Raw genomic sequence first — 23,026 nt, forward strand, 5'->3', positions numbered from 1 at the left:
TTATCACACTACTGTTTGTGGGATCTTGCTGTGTGCAAATTGGCTGTGGCATTTCCTACATTACAACTTCAAAAGCTCTTCACTGGTTGTCAAGCACTGTTGGCTGTTACAAGGTCAATAAAGATGCGATATTAATGCAAGTCTTTTTTACCAATAAATAAATAATCACCATCAGAACTCAAACAGCTATCACCTCCCCCGTTCAGTTTCAATCTGAGAACCTTTGTCCAGTCTCAGAAGAAAGCCCCTTGAACCAAAGTTGAGCTGTTTTGGTCTATCAATCTACACTCGGAAACTGGAATGAGACTGCCCCGGTGCAGGCAATGGGTTGAATGGCCTCCTTCTATGGAATATCCTAGGATCTAGCACACTACCTTTACAGCCAGCAGGGGGAGGGGACTTTTCATGCATCAGTGTGGGATGGATTCTATTCCAGGTACCAGAGGTGAAAGGACATGGTAATAAGCCACTATACCACTTAATCCCGCAGAGAAAACATCCCAATAGTAACAATAATGGCACAGATTAAAATATTGTTACAAGCATATGTGTACAGTGATTTATATTTTAAATGCTGCTTTACATTTACTATAATAACACAGGAAATTTTTGGAATTTTTTAACGAGCATTTGTATGCCACTAATGTAGGAAAGCGCTGTTTAGCATTTACAACAATAGCCGAGTTTAGGGAGCCTCTAACAAGCACATGCAGGCAATTTGCTGTAGAGAGACTGCAGTACAATCTATGAATAATGAGGTTCTAACCTGACCTGCGGATGCGGACAATAACAGGTGAGAACTGGCCCATTAATCTGCTGCTTAATTGCGCATGGAAAAAAAGTACACTTAAAAACAAGCATTGCCCCTATCATTACACAATTAACAGAAGTCTCTCCCACAGGAATCAAGAAGGTAAATTTTGTTTATATTAAAATAAATGTCTCTTAAAGGGGATACGCACTTAAAGGGACGCTGATTGTTGAAAAGTCTTCATAAAAATTTGTTTTCACTTCAATCTTCTTCCATTCCAAGGTCCTGACCTCTGCTGGGTTACAGTTTTGGAGCTCTCCACCCAAGCAGAATTTTTTCACATGCGAGCCTCAATTATATTGCTTAGTTGCTCATGGGGCGAGCCTGATCATCTGACTTGGACACAGGTACTGGATGGCTAACAGGGCTGGGATCCATACGGATCTCTTTCCAGTCCCTAACCCAAGGGGACTGAGACTGGGAATTGAAGCTGGGTTCTTTGGATTGTGTTGGCGAGTGCTGTACCAGATGGTGCCCATCATTGAACAATAGCATTGAACCAAGCCATTGGGGCAGCCTGCACTAATTCCTTTGTCCTGCATGCCTCACTCCATCTATCCTTCCTTCCTGTGTTCTTAACCTCATCACCCCCAGCTCAGTTGGCAGAACTCTCAGGGGGTTGTGGGTTTAAGTGCCATTTCAGGACTTCAGCCAAAAATCTAGCCCAACGCTGTACTGAGGGGAGAGGAGTGCCATTTGTCAGGTGAGATTTAGCCCAATGCCCTGTCTTTTAGATGAGCATCAGAGATCCTTGAAGAAGAGCAGGGACCTTCTCCCCAGTTTCCTGGCCAATATTTATCACTCAGTTAACGTCACAAAAACAAGAGATTATTGGCCATTATCACATTGTTGAGCACAAATTAGCTGTTGCATTTCCTACGTTACAATAGTGACTACACTTTGAAAGTATTTCATTAGTTATCAAGAACTTTGAGATGTCCGGTGGTTGTGAAAGGCACTATATAAATAGAAGTCTTTCATTAATATTTCTCTTTCTGAAACAACAATCTGACTCCCTTTTATTGGGCTGCTAGATTATCAGCCTGCTTTGGTAACTCATATTAGACTGATTACACTCGGTTCCGAAAGTTGGAGTCAAAGAGCAACTTTGTCATAGAAGTGCATGTTACTCATGTGTGTAACTGTGCAGTGAAAGTGCAACTTTGAGAATCATCATAACAAAATTATACCCAGACATTCCGGCTGTTATTCCCCTACCACCACCAAAACAGCAACTTTCCGTGGAAGTTCAGGTTAAATGGAGCTTAGGTTCAAGTCTCATTGTAGGATTCGAGTGTGTAACCCAGCCTGGCACTTCAGTGGGCTAATGAGCACGGTGACACAGTGGTTAGCACTGCTACCTCACAGCGCGAGGGACCCAGGTTCGATTCCCAGCTTGGCTTGGGTCACTGTCTGTGCAGAGTCTACATGTTCTCTTCGTGTTTGCGTGGGTTTCCTCCAGGTGCTTCGGTTTCCTCCCACAGTCTGAAAGACGTGCTGGTTAGGTGCATTAGTCATACTAAATTCTCCCTCACTGTACCCGAACAGGCGCCAGAGTGTGGCAACTTAGGGATTTTCACAGTAACTTCATTGCAGTGTTAATGTAAGCCTACTTGTGACTAATAAATAAAATAAATAGAGTGCTGCTTTGTTAGTGGTGCGATTTTTCAAATGAGATGTTAAGGTAACCTCTGTCCGTTCAGGAGATTTCAAGGATCCCTAGGGACTATTTAAAGTAGAGCAGCAGAGTTATTCCCATTGTCCTGGGTAACATTCCTTCCTTTCCCACCCAACACCACTAAAGTAGAGATGCAAAGTTCTGGAGTTCCGAAATAACAGTTGAAAACCCTGGGAATGCTCAGCCTCTGCGGAGAGGGAATCAGAGATAACGGCCTAAATTTGCCAACCCCACTCACCATGGGGATCGTTGTGGGCGGGACGGATAATTTAACAGACCAGCAAAAGCTACAATGACTTCAGGTGGGAATTTCTGGTCTTGTGGTGGATGAAACTGGAAAATCCCACCCAATGTTTCTGGTCAATAACCTTTCCTCAGAACCGGAAAATTATATAGATGCTTAAAATCACCACCCTGTTGAAAGGACCTCGACCTGCACTGTCACCTGTTTCTCTATCCACAGATGTTGTCAAACCTGACGAGTATTTCCAACTTTTCTGTTTTTAACCAGTAAAATAGATCATTCAGTTACTTCCCTCAAGTCTGTTTGTGAGATCTTGCTGTGCTCAAATTGCCCTCTTTCCCATTACAACAAAGGCTGAACTTGGAATCATACACCTAGATTCTCTGGGCTCCCTGTGGCGATTTTCTCAGTGGTGAGAAAGCCACACTGTGCAGGAAACAGTCACTCATTGTGATTTTCCTCAAGGCAACTAATTATTGGTCAGAGGATGCACTTGCCACCCAATGAAAGACAGTGGGCAGGCTCTTGTTAAAAGGTAGCAGGATGTCATGGTAGGTAATGGAGAGAGAGGGCACTTCAAAGTAGTGTTGTGTAATGCAGAAGATGCAAAAGCATGTGCTGATAGAGTGTGAGTGTCCCTCACACACACACACAAAATGGTGTCCTTTCCTACAGCTGAAATAAGTAATGGCCAGGGTACCTCTGTGAGGGGTGGGGTTAGATAGTGTGGAGTGCGGGAGGGGAGAAATCCCATCTACAGGGTGGCCTGTGACTGTTCCTACACCCAGGAGATGGGAGGGTTGGATTGTCTGAAGTGCTCTCCACCATCCCCACCCCCACCCCCAACTCACTACTCACCATCGTGAGGTCACCTCCAGACTAGCTCCTGCTGCCTGATGGGAAATCCAGGTCAGCCTCTTACAGCCGAACAAACACCTGCCATGTGGGGGTGGATAGCCCTGCTGTCCCCCCCCCCTCCCCTCCCCACCCCTGCTCAGCAATACCCCCTCCCTTCCCCCCACCAACCATCTTGTTTCCCCGGGAGTGGGATGTAGGGAGGAAGTTGGGACAGCACCGGCAAGGCTTTTCGGCCTATCCAGCTCTTGACAGTAAAAGTCAAGCCCTTTTTCTCCTTCAGTTTTCCCTTTTCTGTTACAGTGTTTTTTTTAAAAACTAGAGCATGGCTTAATTTAACCTGAACTTGTCCCGGCATCAAGAATCATCGATTAAAAACAAACAATTTCCAACCTTGTTCCCGTTAAATAAGAATGAATCTGCCGAGTGCAGAGGGGCAGCATTTTCTGCACCCTCTGTTTTTTTATAACCAATTCTATGAAGAGTGAAGTGGAAGAGGCTGCATTGCAACAGAAACGGAAACACCAAAGAGAAAAGCATAATAGTTTCAGCAAGAATAGAGTCTTTCAAAATCCGCTATTTTTACATTTACTTCTTACCTAAAAGTAGCAACAATAAGAAGGAAGCTTGCACTATAGGAAGCCACAAGATTATCATTATGCTGCCCGGTGTTGTATGATGCAGAAGATGCAAGAGCATGCACAGATAACAGAGCGTCGGGGCTAACCACACACACATCTGTAATGGCTTTTTTTAAAAAAAATTCTCCACTACGCGTGTGAGCTGTCCATGGACCCCACCACACCCCCCTCCCCCCCCTCCCCCCCCCAACCTCAGCCTCCCACAGGCACGTGCAACAGCCTTCATGTTAACCTGCTGCCCTCCCGTGCTTGTACCCTGAGCTCTAATGCTCTAGAGCGAGATCGGGGAGTCGTGGGGGATCAAGGGTGGAGAACTGTTTCCCAAATCACAGCTGACTGCCTAGTCTTGTATTACTCTTCTAGGCCAATCCAACTACTATTAGGTGGTGGCTGGACACCTATTCAACTGTAGATTCCTTTACTGTGCTGTCTGATTCCATGACAAATGGCTTCAATGGCATTCAGACTTTTTTCTTTCCCTCTCCTCTGCACTCTCCTGAAGGTCGCTGACTCAAGCTGGGATGCACCTTCCCCAAGCGTCTATCCTTTTGGCAGGCTATTCAGCCATTGAAAGCATCACTGTCAAGCCCAATCTCGGTCTCATCTTAAGTCCGCACCTTCCTGCAGGGGTCAGGGGCTGGAATAAGGCGTGGGAATGCGGGATTATTCCCTCTCCAGGCAGAGTGAACCTAAAGGCGCATCACAACATTGCTACCAGTAGCCAGGGTGAGATTGGTCAGTGCAGTGACATGTCAGTCAAACAAGTATCTTCCTGGTCACCATGACTAAGTAGCAGCTGGACAGCCTACATTCTGCTCATCACTCCAACCTTCCAGTCTTACAACCCTCTCATCTCTTGCCATATTGTAATAATTCTGGTCGAAAGCCTCTTCCCAAAGTGGCTTGGTGCGTCCACACACCTCCCTACACTCAAAGACCTCTTACTAATTGTGGCTTCATTTTTTTCCCACTCTGCTCTCAGATTCCTTGGTTCACGCTCAGTGTCCACCCCCACCCTAGTCATTGCTGAACACACAAGCCAGGCTCTATAAAGGCAAGTTCTCATTACTTCGTAGAATCATGGGAAGTTCATAGAAATCATAGAAACCCTACAGTGCGGAAGGAGGCCATTCGGCCCATCGAGTCTGCACCGACCACAATCCCACCCAGGCCCTACCCCCACATATTTTACTTGCTAATCCCTCTAACCTACGCATCTCAGGACTCTAAGGGGCAATTTTTAACCTGGCCAATCAACCTAACCCGCACATCTTTGGACTGTGGGAGGAAACCGGAGCACCCGGAGGAAACCCACGCAGACACGAGGAGAATGTGCAAACTCCACACAGACAGTGACCCGAGCCGGGAATCGAACCCGGGACCCTGGAGCTGTGAAGCAGCAGTGCTAACCACTGTGCTACCGTGCCGCCCCTTGTTGATGGCACAGGAAGAGGCCACTTGGCCCATCATCTCTGTACCACCCAGCTAGCCTAATCCCACATTCCTGCACTTAATCCGTAGCCCGCAGGACATGGCACTTGAGGTGCTTGGTTGCTGAAGAACTCAGGGGAGCGAAGGTCAAATTTTGATTTAATGGAGGCGTTCCAACGATGAGGAGTCTTGATGGAGTAGATAGGGAGAAACGGTTTCCTCAGGCAGGAGGGATGGTAACCAGTGGACACACAGAATTAAAGTAATTGAGAAAAGGACCAAAGTAATGAAGAGAGTTCTGTTTAAGGAGCGAGTTGTTGGACATACACTTGAAAAGGAGGGACTATTTGGGATAAGACTTCTGAAGAGCCAGCACACACGCATTGGGCCAACAGGCTTCCTTCAATGCCACACGATTCTACGACTCTGCTCTTTTGACAGCTTTGAAAGAGAGAGAAGTAAAATGAATGCATTTGGAGTTGGTGGCAGGGCGGAGAGGTGTGAGCCCTTTGGTTGCTGATTTAAGAAAATTGCTAGGATTGACCAAAGAGGATGGACGCACAGTGGGAGGAGCTCCATATGTACTCATTACAAGCTGTAATACACAGGGATGCAGCATTAATGGAGAATGAACTGGCCTGTCAATCAATGCAAAGTGCGATCGCCGGCAACCTGATTCCTGCTAATCTGGACCAGCCAATGCAAAAGTTTGGTATCAAAAATTGGTTCTCACCTGTGATGGCTGAATGACCTCCTTCTACATCTTTATGAGTACTTTTACAGATGCTTTTTTTTAACAGATTCAAAAGTCTGAGGTTACGTTATCAATCGACTCAAGAACAGCTTCTTCCCTGCTGCCACCAGACTTTTGAATAGACCCACCTCGCATTAAGTTGATCTTTCTCTACACCTTAGCTATGACTGTAACACTACATTCTGCACTCTCTCCTTTCCGTCTCTATGAACGGTATGCTTTGTCTGTATAGTATGCAAGAAACAATACTGTATACGAATACATGTGACAATAATAAATCAAATCAAATTAAATCAAATGGACAGGACATCAGTGTTGTGCACAGTTTTTGTCCCCTTATTTGAGGAAAGATGTAGTGGCATTGGAAACAGTTCAGAGGACGTTCACTAGATTGATTCCAGAGATGAGGGGTTTGTCGTATGAAGAGAGATTGAACAGTTTAGGCCGATATGTCTGGAATTTAGAAAAATATGGGGAGATCAAATTGAGATATATAAGATGATAAAAGGTATGGATAAAGTAGACATGAAGCAGATGCTTCCTCTTATGGGGCATTCTAGGATGAGAGGTCATTGTCTTAGGATAAGGGGTAGCAAATTTAAAACAGAGTTGAGGAGAAACTACTTCTCCCAAAGGGTTGAGAATCTGTGGAATTTGCTATCCCTAAAGTGCGATGGATGCTGGGACAGTGAATAAAGTTAAGGAGTAAATTTAGACAGATTTTTAATTGGTAATGGGTTGAAGGGTATGAGGAGAAGATAGAAAAATGGGGATAGGGAGCATATCAGCCATGATTGAATGGCGGAGCAAGCTCAATGGGCCAAATTCTGCTCCTATATCTTATGAACTTATGGCTTGGCAGACAGAACTATGTCTCCACTTTAACTGGCTGCCCAAGGGGCACTGCTAGGGCATGCGACCTTGTCTGCAGCACACTCTCTGCTTGAGATCGGGTCATGCATTTCACGTGTGAATTTTAAATAAATAAATTCAGAGGAATGCGATTCAGGTCAGCCTGAGAGGCAGCTCAGAGATAGATGGTTACAGGGTAAGTTTTGACTCATTGCAATTAAAATTAATTCCTCCTAAATGAGACCCAACCACAAGCATTCGACCACTAGAACAGGAGGAACAGTTCTACAAAAGAGGAGAGCATGGCTGACTGCACACTGAACCACCCTGCAGCCTTTTTAAAAAGGGGCTGCAGTTTGGTTTGCTTCTCCCCCCCGCCCCCCTGCCCCACCCTCTTCTTCTTATCCACCCCTCCCCCTGCCCCCGTTAGGTCAATCGAACAAGCAATGCTTAAGTATTTTAGCTGAAGGACTGAGGTCTATTCCCTCTGAGAAAACACATGGCCAGTGTGGTTTTATAATATGTTCCAGAACATTGCATTCGCTGTGGAACATTGCAGAGAGAGTCAAAAAAAACTCCAGTTTTTTTGGAATGTTTCATGGAATGTGTTAGGATCAGAACTTCCAATTGGTCTATTTCCTGTAGGACTATAATGAGGCTTGTTAAAAAAAAATCGTACGAAGTATGTGGGAGTTAAAACAAGTTCACATGGGAAATATGAATGGCTTACACACAAACCTTGGATAGCTTTGCTAAACAGCTAGTTGGATTGTTATTCAAAACCTACAAGGGACCAATAAAGTCAATTAAAAAACAGCAGTCCACTGGGTGGAGAATACGACAGGATTTATGCTTCATGTCCTTCAGAGGCTAAAGATTTTACTATTAAACTGCATTATTTCCCCTGCAGAGCAAAGACAAAGTATGCGTTTCTCAATTTTCCTTCTTGCAAAAATGCTGACTGTCTTCATTAAATGGAGCAAAAATTGTTTGGGGATTTCTTGAACTCAGTGTGAAACCCCGGCTAAATGGCTTGTAACCATTTTCTTTAATTTGATGTTAGAATGATTGTATGACAAACAAATTTCCCTTCCACAGTCATGCTTATGATTTTCAATTAGGTGCAACAACAGCGTAGACACACGGCAGTCTGCCAACATCCACCCAGCCTGTTGCAGCAAGCGGGGTGGGGAGGGAGCATTGGGGGGGGGGGGCACAACCCACTGGAATGCTCATTTTATAACCATTTATAATCCACCCACCCTCTCCTCTCCCGAACCCACACTTAACCTATCCCACAATCATCACCAACCAACGCAAATCACACCAATCACAACAATTTGCTTGGTGCCTTCCTTCAGGATGACGAAATGATACCACAAATTATTCAGGCAAATTAGTATTTTCCGAGACTGTAGGGTGGGAATTTACAGCCACGCTTGTCCCGAAACCATAAAATCCTGCCGGAGACATCAACAGACATTTCCGTGGTCCGCCTTCGCCCGCTCCGATTCCCGTGGTTGTCGGGATGGTAAAATTCACCCCTGAGATTTCCGACAGATGTAGTTAAGAATGGTACCTTGTCCTTACTCTCACCGGGTATTTTGTTCCCATTAGTTTCAATTGTTTAGACAGAGGAGAAAGATGAGGTGCTGTTGGACTTAACCTTTTCCAATTTCATTTTGTGACCATCCATTCCAAAAGCGGGTTCTTTCCCAGCAGCCACTGGTGCTTTGCCCAGGGTGGAGGTTCTCTGTACGTCAGCTGAGTTCATTTTGGTGAGCTATTGCACCAGGGCGGGAATTGCAGCTGGTCCTTGCCACGCCTACTTTCCAAACCGTTTGGATGAACCAACAAACCAAGGCACGTATCATGAGCAGAAAATCCTGACCTTCCCCCCCCTCCCTCCTCCCTAACCCAGGAATGTTGAGTCAGAGGCTCTTTCACACCCACTCCCAGGGTCAGCTGTGGCTCAGTTGGTAGCTCTATCATCTCTGAGTCAGTGAAGGTTGTGAGTTCAAATCCCACCCCAGGACTTAAGCACAAAAATCTAGGTTGGTGCTCCTGAAAGAGCACTGCACGGTGGGAGGTGCTGTTCTTCAGATGAGATGTGATCATTTCTTCATTTAGTAACCATTATTATTTTGATTTACAGTCGCTGTCTGCTCTTTCAGGTGGAGTTCTCCAGGATGACCAACCAACCCATACTTTCCAGGACTGCCTTTTGTCTCACATCATGCTTCATGCCTTCCCAGGACATGTTTTGTCCCAGAATTTGTCTGCAGCAGTCAGTCTTTGCACCTGAGCTTGCATTGCCCACGGTTCTTTTCCACATGGATCGGCCCCGGAAGTGATTTGTGTTCGGGAGTACCAACACGTTTCAGAACTTAGACAGGTTCGGCAGCGGCCCTTAGTTTGCTCACTGAGAATTGGTCACCGAGTTCTCTGCTGTACGCTCCTCAATGTTTATCCCTCAGTCAACATCATAAAAATATGATCCAGTTATTATCACATTGTTGTGGGAACTTGCTGTGCACAAATTGGTTGTTGTACTGCTTACATTAGAACACTTCCAAAGTACTTCATTGGCTGTAAAGCATTTTGGGATGTCCTAGGGTTATGAAAGGCGCTACAAAAATGCAATTCTTTTCTTATTTCGTTACCACTAGAGCAGTCAGGGTCTGGGGCCTACCTGGCCTGGATGGCCCTATTCCAAGCTGGGTGGTGCAATTCCTGTCCTACCACTAGGGGGAGCAGGTTGACAATCCTGTGGACCAGAATGGAAAGTGATGTTGTGTCTGTGAAACCCAACTCAGTTTCTCATTAATTAATTCAGGAAGGTGCTAATTTTAGCCCTGATGTCCCTTTCATCCCTTTAAAAGCCAGCCTGACTTGCCTGTAATCCTGATTGCCTGGGGTGCTAGGTTGGGGATTTAAATCTGCAGCTGCATGTGGGAAGTTCTCCAATTCCTACATACTTTGGGGTCAATATATCCACTCTGCACTAACTACTTGCCTCACAATGGAAGATCCTTAGTAATGATCCACCCCAGGTCCTCTGCCCAGATACACCAAGTGTAGGTTTTAAGAGTACAGACCACAGTCGCGGCTGGAAAGGGTTCAGGCCCCAGACATAAGTGAAGAGAGAGAAAGAGAAAACAGCATCTTCCTCCTCAAAGAGAGGACACAAAACAGGAAAAGGGGAAAAAAAAGCTATCAGTCATACTTTCACTTCCAAATCATCATGAAATGGCTTTGGGCAGGCATCACAATGAACCACTAGCAGTATAACTCAAGAGTGAGATACCCATTTAGTACACTGAGAGGAGGAAGAAATCACTGGAGGAACCGTTCTCACACCACTTTGACCTGTGCAACATCACGGAATAAAAATGCATTTTAAAAATGGGCTCTTAATAAGTAAGGAGATAAGGCGACAATGCACACCTCCATCTGTACCCTCTTCATGGTCATGACCCAGGTCGTCCTTGTGTCTGCCTGCAGTATAACTCAGATCTTCCAACATGTGCATCCTGACTCCACTGGCCTCAGACTCATAATAAAATGAACAAATGATGCTTCCTCTCCCTTTGCCTGTTTGAATAATTTCTGACATAGTGTGACCTTGTGATATTTGCAAATTAGGAATTTATAATCTCTATTTGTTTTAAAAGAGATGGCAAAACTTGGCTTTTGTTTGCCCGTAAATAAAAATAATTGTTTTATATTCACGCCAGTGTTTAAATGGTATTGTCGGCAGGTCTAATTCTATCTGCAAGACAATTAAAGGAACTATTAGTCAAATACTTTCATTATATCCCCATAATTGGCTTTTTATTTGTGTAATCATGTATGAAAGATTCTAGCACTATTAAACTTAAAACTCACAGCGTTGCTTTCATATTCCATTGAATTAACCCCTCATCTGCTCATTTCTATCCATTGCAAGGGGCCTTTGCAAACATGATCCCCACAAGGACATTCCCCTGGGCTGTCTCGTGAGAATCAGAGTTAGAAATTTACATTCAGACTCTCAGGGGAAAAATGAAACTATCATTCTAACTAATGTGTGTACATGTTCAGAACATGTGTCCACGTGTACATGTTCCCACAGACGAGACTAATGTGCACAGGCCAGTGTGCATACTTGTGTCCCTTGTAAGTATACACGTGTATGTATCCATACATATGGATATGTGTGCGCACGTGCATGTGTGTGTTTTAAGGACCTAAGTGCATTTGTGTCATTGGGTTTGCTATGCAATTGTACTGTTATACAACTAAGGCCTGGGCAGAAGCATACTCAAGTCCCAACAGGTTCAGTGGGTGGAATTTAATTAGAAAAATTCTAAGTGTCCAGTTAGTATGAAAATGGGAGAGTTGCAGATCGGTTTTTTTGGATGAGTTTTTCTTCCCAATCTCATGCACATAGTGCTTGTAAAAATGGGACAGACTGTTTCTAGCTACTAGAGGCAGTGGGGGGGGCGGGGGGCTTAATTTGTCAGCCTGCTTAGGCAGCAAAGGGAGCTATTGCACATGTGCAGACCTTTGTGGCTGATAATGTGTGATTCTAACAGCAGACGACTGACTCAGAGAGAGAGAGAGAGAGAGTTGTCTCGTCTCTGCTGCTGCAGCCAGCCTCAACCCAACGCACACCCCCACCCCCAACATTCACGGGAGCCCGCGGTCGATCACGAGCCCCACACCACCCGAAAGTATAGCACTCGCTGCCCAGACCCATCACGCAACCACCGGTCGCCTGCAGAGCAGCAGCAGCCTCCCCCCCGCCACCAATCGCAGGCAGAGTGGTAGTAGGCCCCCCTCCCTGCCCCCACCAATCACAGGCAGAGCTGCAGCAGCTCCCCCCTGCCTCCCCAATCGGCCACCTTAGCCTGGCCCTGCCCCCTCCAGGCCCTGACTCCATAGGCCCTCAAATGCCTCATCCACTTCAGGCCCCGCCCCAGCACTGCCCAGTGGGCATTGCCAAGGTGCCAGACTGGCACTGCCCAAGGGGCATCCCCCTTGCCCTCAACCTCTCTGGGGTGCCTCAATGGCCTCCGGTTCTACTGACAAGGGCAGCACGACTGTTCCCCGTTCGTGTGGAGCAGGTGTTTTCCTCACCGGAGAGAACTTCTCCCAACTGTGAGCCCGGACAATTAAGGACCTGGCTCGCTAAACAGATGTAAATAAACATTTAAATAAATGATTCAGTTTCTCGCCGGAAATGGGCAAGAGACCGACAGCGCTGGAAATCCGATGCTGGTAAGATCGCAAGAGCTGAGAAATCATGCACGATCCTGATTTCTCATCTCTCGAGTGTTTAGAAGGCCACTGCGGGTACAGGAGTGATGGTTGATGTGACTGCCAAAGTGGGTCTTCACTGTCAGAGGGCAGTGAGCTTATATTTGGTTTTCACATTGACTACAATTGCCAAACTCATGCAACAGAAGATAGTGTTAGAATCGTAGAATCTTATGGTACAGAAAGAGGCTATTCGGCCCAACAGGCCTGTGCTAGTTCTTTGGAAGAGCTATTCAATTTAGTGCAATCTGGTACTACAATGCTATTAAAAGCGCCTTGAGAGGGGAAGACAGTTACCTAATCCAACACAGGCGCTTGATGAGGAGAACTGTTAACCTGTCTGGTAAGTTAGCTGATCTCAGCTGGGGAGGTGCTTGGGGCAATAAACATGGCACTAGTGTCTCTTGGATGAGGAAGATTTATCATTCCGGATACTAATCACAGTTCCCTGCTTGTTGAGGCCAGGAAAAGTCTTGACAATAATGTCTCTTCAGACTCTCGAGTCTAGTTCAGGATGTTTTATTCATTGGGGCAGTGACTGATCTGCTGCTGATACCTGTGATGTCCAGAGGGAGTCATGATGGTAGGAATTGTTTCTTTGCCCTAACCCAGGTGCACTCAGGATAACTGTGGTACCTTCACTGCCAACAGCTAATTCAAGGGCACACTGGGGAATCAAACTGAGTACCGACCTGATCGACATGGCTCAGATCCACAGATTGATCCATCAATCCAATGGGGGAACCTATGGGTTACTCAGTTGCAATCCAGCTAGGTTTTTAGGACGCTTAATGTCTTCAATGGACTACAGAGAGTTACACTCAATCACACTGTTTTGAGGGCTAGGGGTGAGCTCTTTAATGTGCACACAAAGAATTCTTCAGGAATCCAGGAACAGGATTATTTCTGTATGGAATTTGGAGGGAAGATGTGGACACGAGACCTGTACAGGCTGCATCCAAACACAAGCACAGTGCACATGGTCACTGCATTGTTGAAGTGGGCAACCATGGAGCACCAACCCACACTGTGACAATGCTGTTACTTCCCTTTATTTTCAGCTGGTCCTCCACCACATCCTGACTCTGCTAATGTACTGTGAACTCAATGAGTACCTGCCTCTACTCCGTCCCGACTCCCATCCCCTCGCCCCAAGCAGACATGATCTTGGATAATGTGTCTTGACAGGCTACTTTTGATCATGGCGGAATCAACACAATCAAGCCTAACTTTGGAATGAAATGTAGTGCAGATCAATTGGAGATTAAATCAAAGACCTCAACAGGTCTGCAACCAGTCAGTGCATTTATCAATGGAGCCACTGACAGAACAATCTAATGGAACCTTCACTGCGACAGCAACCAATGGGCAGCAGCACTGGTAAGAACCAACCAAGTAACAATGGTTACATATACTATAAAGGAGCAAAACGTGAAGAACCACCGGCATCTCCACACTATTTTGGCAGGTCTAATACAGATAGGAAATATACAGTAAATGGCAGAACCCTTAAGAGTATTGATAGGCAAAGGAATCTGGGTGTACAGGTACAGAGGTCACTGAAAGTGGCAATGCAGGTGGAGAAGGTAGTCAAGAAGGCATATGGCATGCTTGCCTACATCGGCGAGGATATTGAGTTTAAAAATTGGCAAGTCATGTTGCAGCTTTATAGAACCTTAGTTAGGCTGCACTTGGAATATAGTGTTCAATTCTGGTCACCACACTACCAGAAGGATGTGGAGGCTTTGGAGAGAGTACAGAAAAGATTTACCAGGATGTTACCTGATATGGAGGGCATTAACTATGAGGAGAGGTTGGAGAAACTTGGTTTGTTCTCACTGGAGCGATGGAGGTTGAGGGGTGACCTGATAGAAGTCTACAAGATTATGAGAGGCATGGACAGAGTGGATAGTCAGAAGCTTTTTCCCAGGGTGGAAGAGTCAATTACTAGGAGGCACAGGTTTAAGGTGCGAGGGGCAAGGTTTAAAGGAGATGTACGAGGCAGATTTTTTACACAGAGGGTGGTGGGGGACTGGAACTCGTTGCCGAGGGAGATAGTGGAAGCGAATACTGTAGTGACTTTTAAGGGGTGTCTTGTCAAGTACATGAATAGGATGGGAATAGAGGGATATGGTCCCCGGAAGGGTAGGGGGTTTCAGTTAAGTCGGGCAGCATGGTCGGTGCAGGCTTGGAGGGCCAAAGGGCCTGATCTTGTGCTGTAATTTTCTTTGTTCTTTGTTATTTCCCAAAAATCAGAACCCCATGGTTATGGGCTTGCTTACCTGTGTAGATGAATCGGCCGGGAGTCCCTTTACAAAACTGTTTCGACTTGTAGGACAGTGTGACTTCCACCACGCCGGGGATATGCCGGGGAGGAGTCTGCACCCTAATAGCGTGCGGGGTGATTAGCTGCAATAAAACACAGTAAAAATGCCATCAGGGCTATCAGGTAATGTTCCTCAGCAGCACTTCATTGCCAACTTTCAGTAAACAGGGCTTTCTCAAACCCACAATAAATGTGTCACTGCCCTAATACTCTGTTGATAGAATGCACATTAAAATGTACTGACAAGAGTATTAAAAGTGTTTTACAATGCAGTTGTAAAGCAATTAACTCTGTATTCTCCTGGCCTGATGTGGCTTGGCTGACTTCCTGCCCTGAACACAATGTGCAACAGGAGTGAGATTCATAAAAGTGTTTTATTGAAACCGGTTACTTTATTTTCGAGTGCATTCTTTAGAGAATAAGGGGGAAGAGTTGGTGGATGGGGAGTTTGGGTGGTATTTCCTTTTTGTATATGAATTGGTATCCCTGTCATTTCACACATTATCCCTGACAGCAAGTATTAGCTGTACTGGGGCATTACATAAACTTGGGTCTGTGCCAATAAACCTTGGCGCTAGTGACAGCTGGGCCAGGTATGTTTCCTTCCTCCTGCCTGGGCCCGGACCCGAGGCCACCTGACAGGGTTACCAACTATGGCTCGATATATTCCGGGAAACATCAGCAGAAGCGATGTCACACAAAGAAGGCGGTGTAGCGGAAGCAGGCCTGGGAATGCTTGAAAATACCAACACATTCCCAGCGGACCATCTCTGTCAAAATATCTGCCCGCCTAAAGATAAGATGAGCAGTGCGTGTTACTTTGCTGATAAGCACCCACTCTAAAGGAGGGCTAAAGGAGGATCTTACTCGTAAACTCCCAGCTCCAGCTCTCATTGCCCCTGGATATTTAAAAGTCTTGGGTGGGAGTTGTTGCAACTAATCAGAGCCACAGAACCATAATGTTGCATTTTTCACTTGAAACCAATTGGCTGCGTCCAATCAGCGGTCAGCTGGAGTGGGCACGGTTTTAAAATTAGGGGTCGCACTTTTCAGACAGGGATGAGAATTTTTTCCCTCAGAGGGTTTTGCGACTTTGGAACTCGATGCCTCAGAAGGCAGTATAAGCAGGGTCAATGAATATTTTTAGGGTAGAGGTAGATTTTTGTTAGACAAGAGGATCAAAGGTAATCAGTGGGTAGATGGGAAAGTTTGAAGTTTTATTTATTCGTCACAAGTAGGCTTACATTAACACTGCAATGAAGTTACTGTGAAAAACCCCTTGTCGCCACACTCTGGCACCTGTTCAGGTACACTGAGGGAGAATTTTGCATGGCCGATCCACCTAACCAATCTTTGGACTGTGGGAGGAAACCGGAGCATCCGGAGGAAGCCCATGCAGACACGGGGAGAACGTGCAAACTCCACACAGACAGTGACCCAAGCCAAGAATTGAACCTGGGTCCCTGGCGCTGTGAGGCAGCAGTGCTAACCACTGTGCCACCATGCCGCCCCATGGGAATGTGGAATCTGAAACACAAACAGATCAGCCATGATCTTATTGAATGGCAGAGCAGGCTCGAGGGGCCGAATGGTCTACTTCTGTTCCTATTCCATATGTTTGTTTGCCTGAATGTTCCACAAGCACAGACGGCACAGCCACAGGCCCCACATATGCACACCTGCAGTGTCAGCTACCTACATTAAAGATGGCACAGATCAAAGAAACAGACAAGAGGACAAAACTCGACCTTGGCAGGCCCAGACTATGCCTGTTCCCTTTGCCACTGAAGTTGCAATTTAAAAATCTCCCGGAAGGCTTTCTTTGGCCACAAGGATATTAATGCCGACTCTAGGATATTACTGGCCATTCCCAGAGAGTTAAGAACATTACCACGTAAGGGTACAAGCTGCCTGTGTAAGCCTTTATTTGCTGCTTTTCAGGATCATGATAACGATCATGAACTTCAGAGAAACTGCATGTGAGCAAACCTTGCACTTGCCCAGTTGTTAATGTCCATTCGGATTCTAGTCGGCAAATTTGGACAAATTTGGCAATGAGGAAGCCAAGTAACCTACGAATGGTAGAGATAAAAGCAAAATATAGCAGATGCTGGGGAATCTGAAACAAAAACAGAAAACGCTGGAAAATCTCAGCAGGTCTGACAGCATCTATGGGGAGAGAATAGAGCCAACGTTTCGTGTCTTGAATACCCTTCATCTGGATAGCTCTGACGAAGGTTCATCTAGGCTCGAAACATTGGCTCTATTCTCTCCCGATGTGGAGATGCCGGCGTTGGACTGGGGTAAACACAGTAAGAAGTCTAACAACACCAGGTTAAAGTCCAACGACCTTTGTTGAACTTTAACCTGGACTTTAAGTTGGACTTGAACCTGGTGTTGTTAGACTTCTTACTGTGTCTATTCCCTCCCCACAGATGCTGTCAGACCTGCTGAGATTTTCCAGCATTTTCTGTTTTTGTTTCAAATGATAGAGACCTGGATGATACATACGCGCACTAACCCATCTAGATACAGATTCAAGAGATTTTTAAAATATTGAACGAGAACACAAAATTAAAAATGAATATGAAAACATTCAAGAATCAACAAAGTTTACTCATCAAGTATCCCAACTAACCCAGCCTAACATCTAGCTGCATTTTGAGTGCTCCTTGATTCTCTTAATGATTCCGGCAGACTATTCCAAACATCTAGCCCTGATTTTAACATAACCTACCCAGTAGGAGGGTCACATACCTGATTCACATCCTGCTTATGAAATCAAAGGAGTGCAGGCATGACCCAAATCTTTTCCACTTGTGTTGGGAGAGGGTTAGGTTAATATTGGGGCTAAACTCAGAATGAAATCATTTATCCTAATTATTAGTTCTAAATTTAATTGTCACAAATTTAAATTTATGTTCTCTGGCCATACTAGGCTAATGTTAATGTAATAATTAGGGCTAATAATATTCCAGGTTTAATATGTAGCAATGAGCTGTGAGTCTCCCATGATATTGTTCATTCTGAATCAGAGATTTGCTGCTTTATAAGAGTAGTGTTGTGAATACCCAGCGGGAGATAACAGCAGGACCACGGATTTACAAATTTCATCTATATTGAATGGTGATCTTCATTCTTACGGTGCTTTGGGGATTGAATTCTAAAAATCTGTCCTTTATTCCATGAAACATGTCAATGAGTAGCCTTTATGTTATAAATGTATTCTTTTATTCTTATTCTTTATGCTTTTATATTCTTTTTAGTATTTAATTCTTATCTTAAAGCTATGAATATACAGCAAAGTCTCATGCAAAATATATCAGTTGAGCGAGATATCTTTATACAAAGTGCTAACTCTATAAGCTGAAGGCATATCCGACAACTGCAATGAATACACAGACAATCGAAACTTTAGTTGGTGTTAAAATGACGTGCTTGAAAGCTTCCTAAAATGCATTAAGCTGAGAAAAACAGGACACCTTTCCTCATCCTAATTTTATGTCTTTTAAAAGCGTGAGTTGAATTTTGAAAGAAAATGGGCAGCCTGTAATTATCATTTGGCTTTCGTGGATAGTTGGTTTCCAATTACCGAGACCCAGTACAATAGGGCACAGAGATATCTAGGCAGCTAAAAACATGTACATAAGGCACCTTTCCTCCTAATTTTAAATGTAAATGAGTTCAATTCTGAGTTAAAACTGGCTGAGGTGGGTATTATGTGCAAACACATTTTACAATTAATATTTGTTTGCTCTTTGTAAGTATGTGAAAATGTAACAATAGATTGCATGTTTTTTCTCTCTTTTCTGATTGAGTAAACATTCACCAAAGTTATAAATGCATAGAATCAAAATCGCTTGGTAGTACAGAACTTGAGTATTGCCAAATAAAAGTGACATCTTGCACTCATCTGGATAGACACAAGAATACCAAATTTCAAACAAGAGCAACAATTTATCAGAAAAGGATGCTGGTTGGTTGGCCAAGTAACTCTGATTGGTTGGCCAGGTGACTCTGATTGGTTGAGGTGTTGCCATAGATAATGCAACAGGGAACTACTGACTCCAGATGTTTGTCTAATTCAGAAAAAAGATATATTGTTTCCACCAATCAACACTCCTTTTCTTCGTGCAGTATAAATTGTTGTTCTCTTTGAAATTTAGCACACTTATGTCTGTCCTGGTGAGTGAAAAATGAAAATCTTCAACAACATGTCTCTTTTTTCAAGCAGTATACAGAAATGCATTTAATACATAAGGCACCAACAGATACTGGGGGTGGGATTTTCCAGCCACACTCGCCCCAAAGCCAGAAATTCCCGCCCAAATTCAATGGACCTTTGCATGGTCCGTGTCCCGCCCGCTACAATTCCTGTGGTGGGTGGGACAGGAAAATTCCACCCTGAGGCTTTCCTTTGACTCCTCTCTCAGATGTCGATCCTTTATTGGGTGCCGAGGTAGTGGACTATATAGGAGCAACACAGCCACGCTAGTAGTGTTCTCTTCAAAGCTCATATACAGGGCAGGGTCTTTGAAATCAACTGTGAAAGCCAGAATGCCTGGAACTTAAACCAAGGAGGATTGACCAAACACTCACTCACAAAGATAGCCTACTTCCACCTCCTTAACATCGCTTATCTCTGCCCCTGCCTTAGCTCGTTAGCTTCTACAACCCTCATTCCAGGCTTTGTTACCTCCAGACTTGACAAATTCCATTGCCCTCGAGTTGGGCATTTCATCTTCATGAACTTGAGCCCAGCCAAATCTCTGCGTCCCTATTTCAGCTGGCACCAAATCCCATTCACCCACTATCCCTGTGCTCACTGACAGCCATTGGCTCCTGGTCCACCAACTCCATGATGATAAAATACTCATCCTCACATTCACATCACCCATTGGGCTATTTGTAACCTCCTCAGCCCTTCAACCCTCTGAAAAGTCCGTACTTCTCCAACGGGTCCCCTGGGCATTCCTTAATTAATTTGGCCTAACATTGGCAATTATGCCATCTGCTGCCCAAGCTCTGGAATTCCCTCCCTCATCCTCTTCATCTTTTATCTTCTATCCTCTCCTTTAAAATGCCCCTTAGATCTTACCACTTAGCCCAAGAATTCCTCATATCTCCTTATGTTGAGGAGGAGGTGTCTGGGGATAGGTGGAGGTTTTATACCCCTCCCCATTTTAGTCTCCCATTTAGGTAAGGGCACACCAGATTAAAATCATCCCCCCTCCCCCAGAAAGTGTAAACTTGTGCTGCTGCTTCTGTAGAGTTATCCGTCCTCCAAGATTGGAGTCTCCAGCAATTAAAGATTAATCTTCACAAGGAATTCCAGGAGAAATATCACAGGGGCATTAAAAAAAATGTTTTTTCTTTCATTTTCTTTGCACGTTTATTTAAAATGTGCAGATAGAGAAAACAAAGCTGCTTAACTGACAACTGATCCAAATTGAGCAACGTAAGTCTTTGTGCTTTCCAGTTAGTGTGATCAGAAAGTACACCAAAGGGATGGACATATGCAATGATTAAAGATGGGAGTATGGGTAGGAAGGGAGGGAGGTAGGGTTCTTACAACAATATAATTGACCTTTTGTCACTGTCAACTTGCAAAAGTGGCTGGAGATAGAGCTGGAGTGAGAAATCAAGCCCCTACCCTCCACTTCAGTGACAGGGTTAGAGGAATCATCACCTCAAGTCAAGATGGCTGCAGATGTTGCTATGGATACCTGCCCACAATATAAATATCACACTATTAAAAGCAGTGAACCCCTAGTGTCCCTACTTTATAAATAGACAATATGATGTAGACAGACTAGGCAGACTCCTAGACGGACTCCATCATGTTGGCAAATATATATATATATATATGTTTTATATATATATATTATATATATATATATATATATTCCACTTCCCCCACCCCACCCACCATTTCCACCATGTCATCTGGTCTCTGCACTTCCTCTTCTTTCAGAAGACAAAACAACCTACGAATGTCTCAGCATTAACTGGCAGTACTGCACTGCAATTGCCCAATTGTTCCCCCCTGCAAGGCCTGTTCCTTCTCCTTCTCCTGCCAGGACTGCCTCTCCCACTGAGTTGGGAGATGTTTGATGTACACTGTGGAACTCACTCATACTCAGGGCAACCAATGGCAAAAAGGCGCAGAACGAGGGAAGGATGATCTGCTCAGGAGATCAGCTTGAACAAATTTTACAAAACTGAGTCTGTTGCTTTGCATGGCTCAAAATTGCAGCAAGGCATATCTTTAACCACTAGGCCATGGAAATAATCATATCTTATTCTTTAAGAGGGAAAACTTGCGACGCCAGGGTAAGAGTCGGTGCAGCACTGAAATCAAAATACCAAGTGTGTGGAATCTTGCACTTTGTCACTCAGGCTACCTGATTCACGGCAAGATGGCACAATGGTTAGCACTGCTGCCTCACAGGGCCAAGGACCCGGGTTCGATTCCTAGCTTGGGTCACTGTCTGTGCGGAGCCTGCATGTTCACCCTGCACCTGCGTGGGTTACCTCCGGGTGCTCCGGTTTTCTCCCAGTCTGAAAGACGTGCTGGTTAGGTGCATTGGCCATGCTAAATTCTCCCTCAGTGTACCCGAACAGGCACTGGAGTGTGGCAACTAGGAGATTTTCACAGTAACTTCCAGACCTGTACTCACTCGTATCAGACCTGTACCCACTAGTACCACACCTGAATCCACTAGTGTCAGACTTGTACTCACCAATATCAGACCCAACAATCTAATGCCCAACCTGTATTGATCAGTGCCAGACCTGTACCCCTTAGTGCTAGACTTGTATACATCAGTTGCAGACCTGTACTCACTAGTACCACACCTGAACCCACTAGTACCACACCTGAACCCACTAGTATCAGACTTGTACTCACCAATATCAGACCCAACCATCTAATGCCCAACCTGTATTGATCAGTGCCAGACCTGTACCCCTTAGTGCTAGACTTGTATACATCAGTTGCAGACCTGTACTCACTAGTACCAGACCTGTACTCACTAGTACCAGACCTGTACCCAGTAGTACCAGACCTGTACTCACTAGTAGCAGACCTGTACCCACTAGTACCAGATCTGTACTCACCAGTACAAGACCTGTACTCACTAGCACCAGACCTATACTCACTAGTACAAACCCGCAACCACTAGTGCCAGATCCACACCCACTAGTGCCAGGCCTCAACCCCCTAATGTACAACCTGCATCGATCAGTGCCTGAACTGTATCCCTTAGTGCCAGACTTGCCCCCCCCCCCCCGAATGAGACTTGTACCCATAAGTGTCAGACCTGTACCCATGAGGATTAGACCTATACCCACTAGTGCCTGACGTGTACCTGTATTTCACATGCTCCATTCACCTAGTTTAGAAATGCAGAGGTAGTTATTGTACTGCTGGGTATTTTTCACAGCTCAAGTGTGGAGAATATCAAACGTTGCACTCCCACCATGGCACATGACAGAAAACACCACAAAAAATATTTTCTGCAAAGGGAGAAATATGAGAAATGGAACTAATAATAAGAACCTTTCCAGAATTTAATTTGTAAATCCACTTGAGATAGTCTGTCGCAGTTACGGAGGAGTCCCTTCAGGGTGCTATGATCAGCATGTGTGTAGCACTTAATTTAACAGCCTGATCAGTATCAGGGGACCCATGATCGATATCAGCCAGGCAAAGATAGTCCTTATCAGTCTTTATACAGCTTGTGCTGTCAGATAAACAAGACCTTATCAGGTACAAATTTAAGCATAATTAAATTTAAATTGAAAACTTGCATGCTGTTCAACCTTTCCAATTTCCCCTTTAGCCAAGTTTAATTCTGCAGGGAATTGACAGTGGGTGGGGGGGGCGGGGGCGGAGGGGGAGGGTGTTGTGGGGTGCGAGGGGGTGGGGATAATGTTTGCTTGTTCTCCCCATACCACATCCTGAAGGTGCTGTGGGGGTAGAGACCCACAAGGGACAGCAGCCCAGGCAGTATGCATCAGCGGCCTCTATTCAACCATGGAAGTATCAATGCCAAGCCCCCATGTGGCCCTGAGCAGCAGTCCCACAGAATAATATTTTGGGGGAATGGATTTTCTTCCTCTCCCTAACCT

At 45.0% G+C, this 23,026-nt stretch overlaps 1 protein-coding gene across 2 annotated transcripts in view; it reads right to left on the minus strand.

The window, feature by feature from the left end:
* LOC144505244 (transcription factor COE1) overlaps positions 1-23,026 on the minus strand; it is a 225,151-nt gene that overhangs the window by 134,727 nt on the left and 67,398 nt on the right. For both annotated transcript variants that reach the window (XM_078231273.1, XM_078231274.1), the window contains exon 4: positions 14,850-14,976. In XM_078231273.1, the coding sequence (XP_078087399.1) occupies positions 14,850-14,976 (127 nt within the window). The remainder of the gene's footprint in view (positions 1-14,849; positions 14,977-23,026) is intronic.

The sequence above is a fragment of the Mustelus asterias genome, chromosome 16 (assembly GCF_964213995.1).
Source record: "Mustelus asterias chromosome 16, sMusAst1.hap1.1, whole genome shotgun sequence".
Classification (NCBI taxonomy): Eukaryota; Metazoa; Chordata; class Chondrichthyes; order Carcharhiniformes; family Triakidae; genus Mustelus; species Mustelus asterias.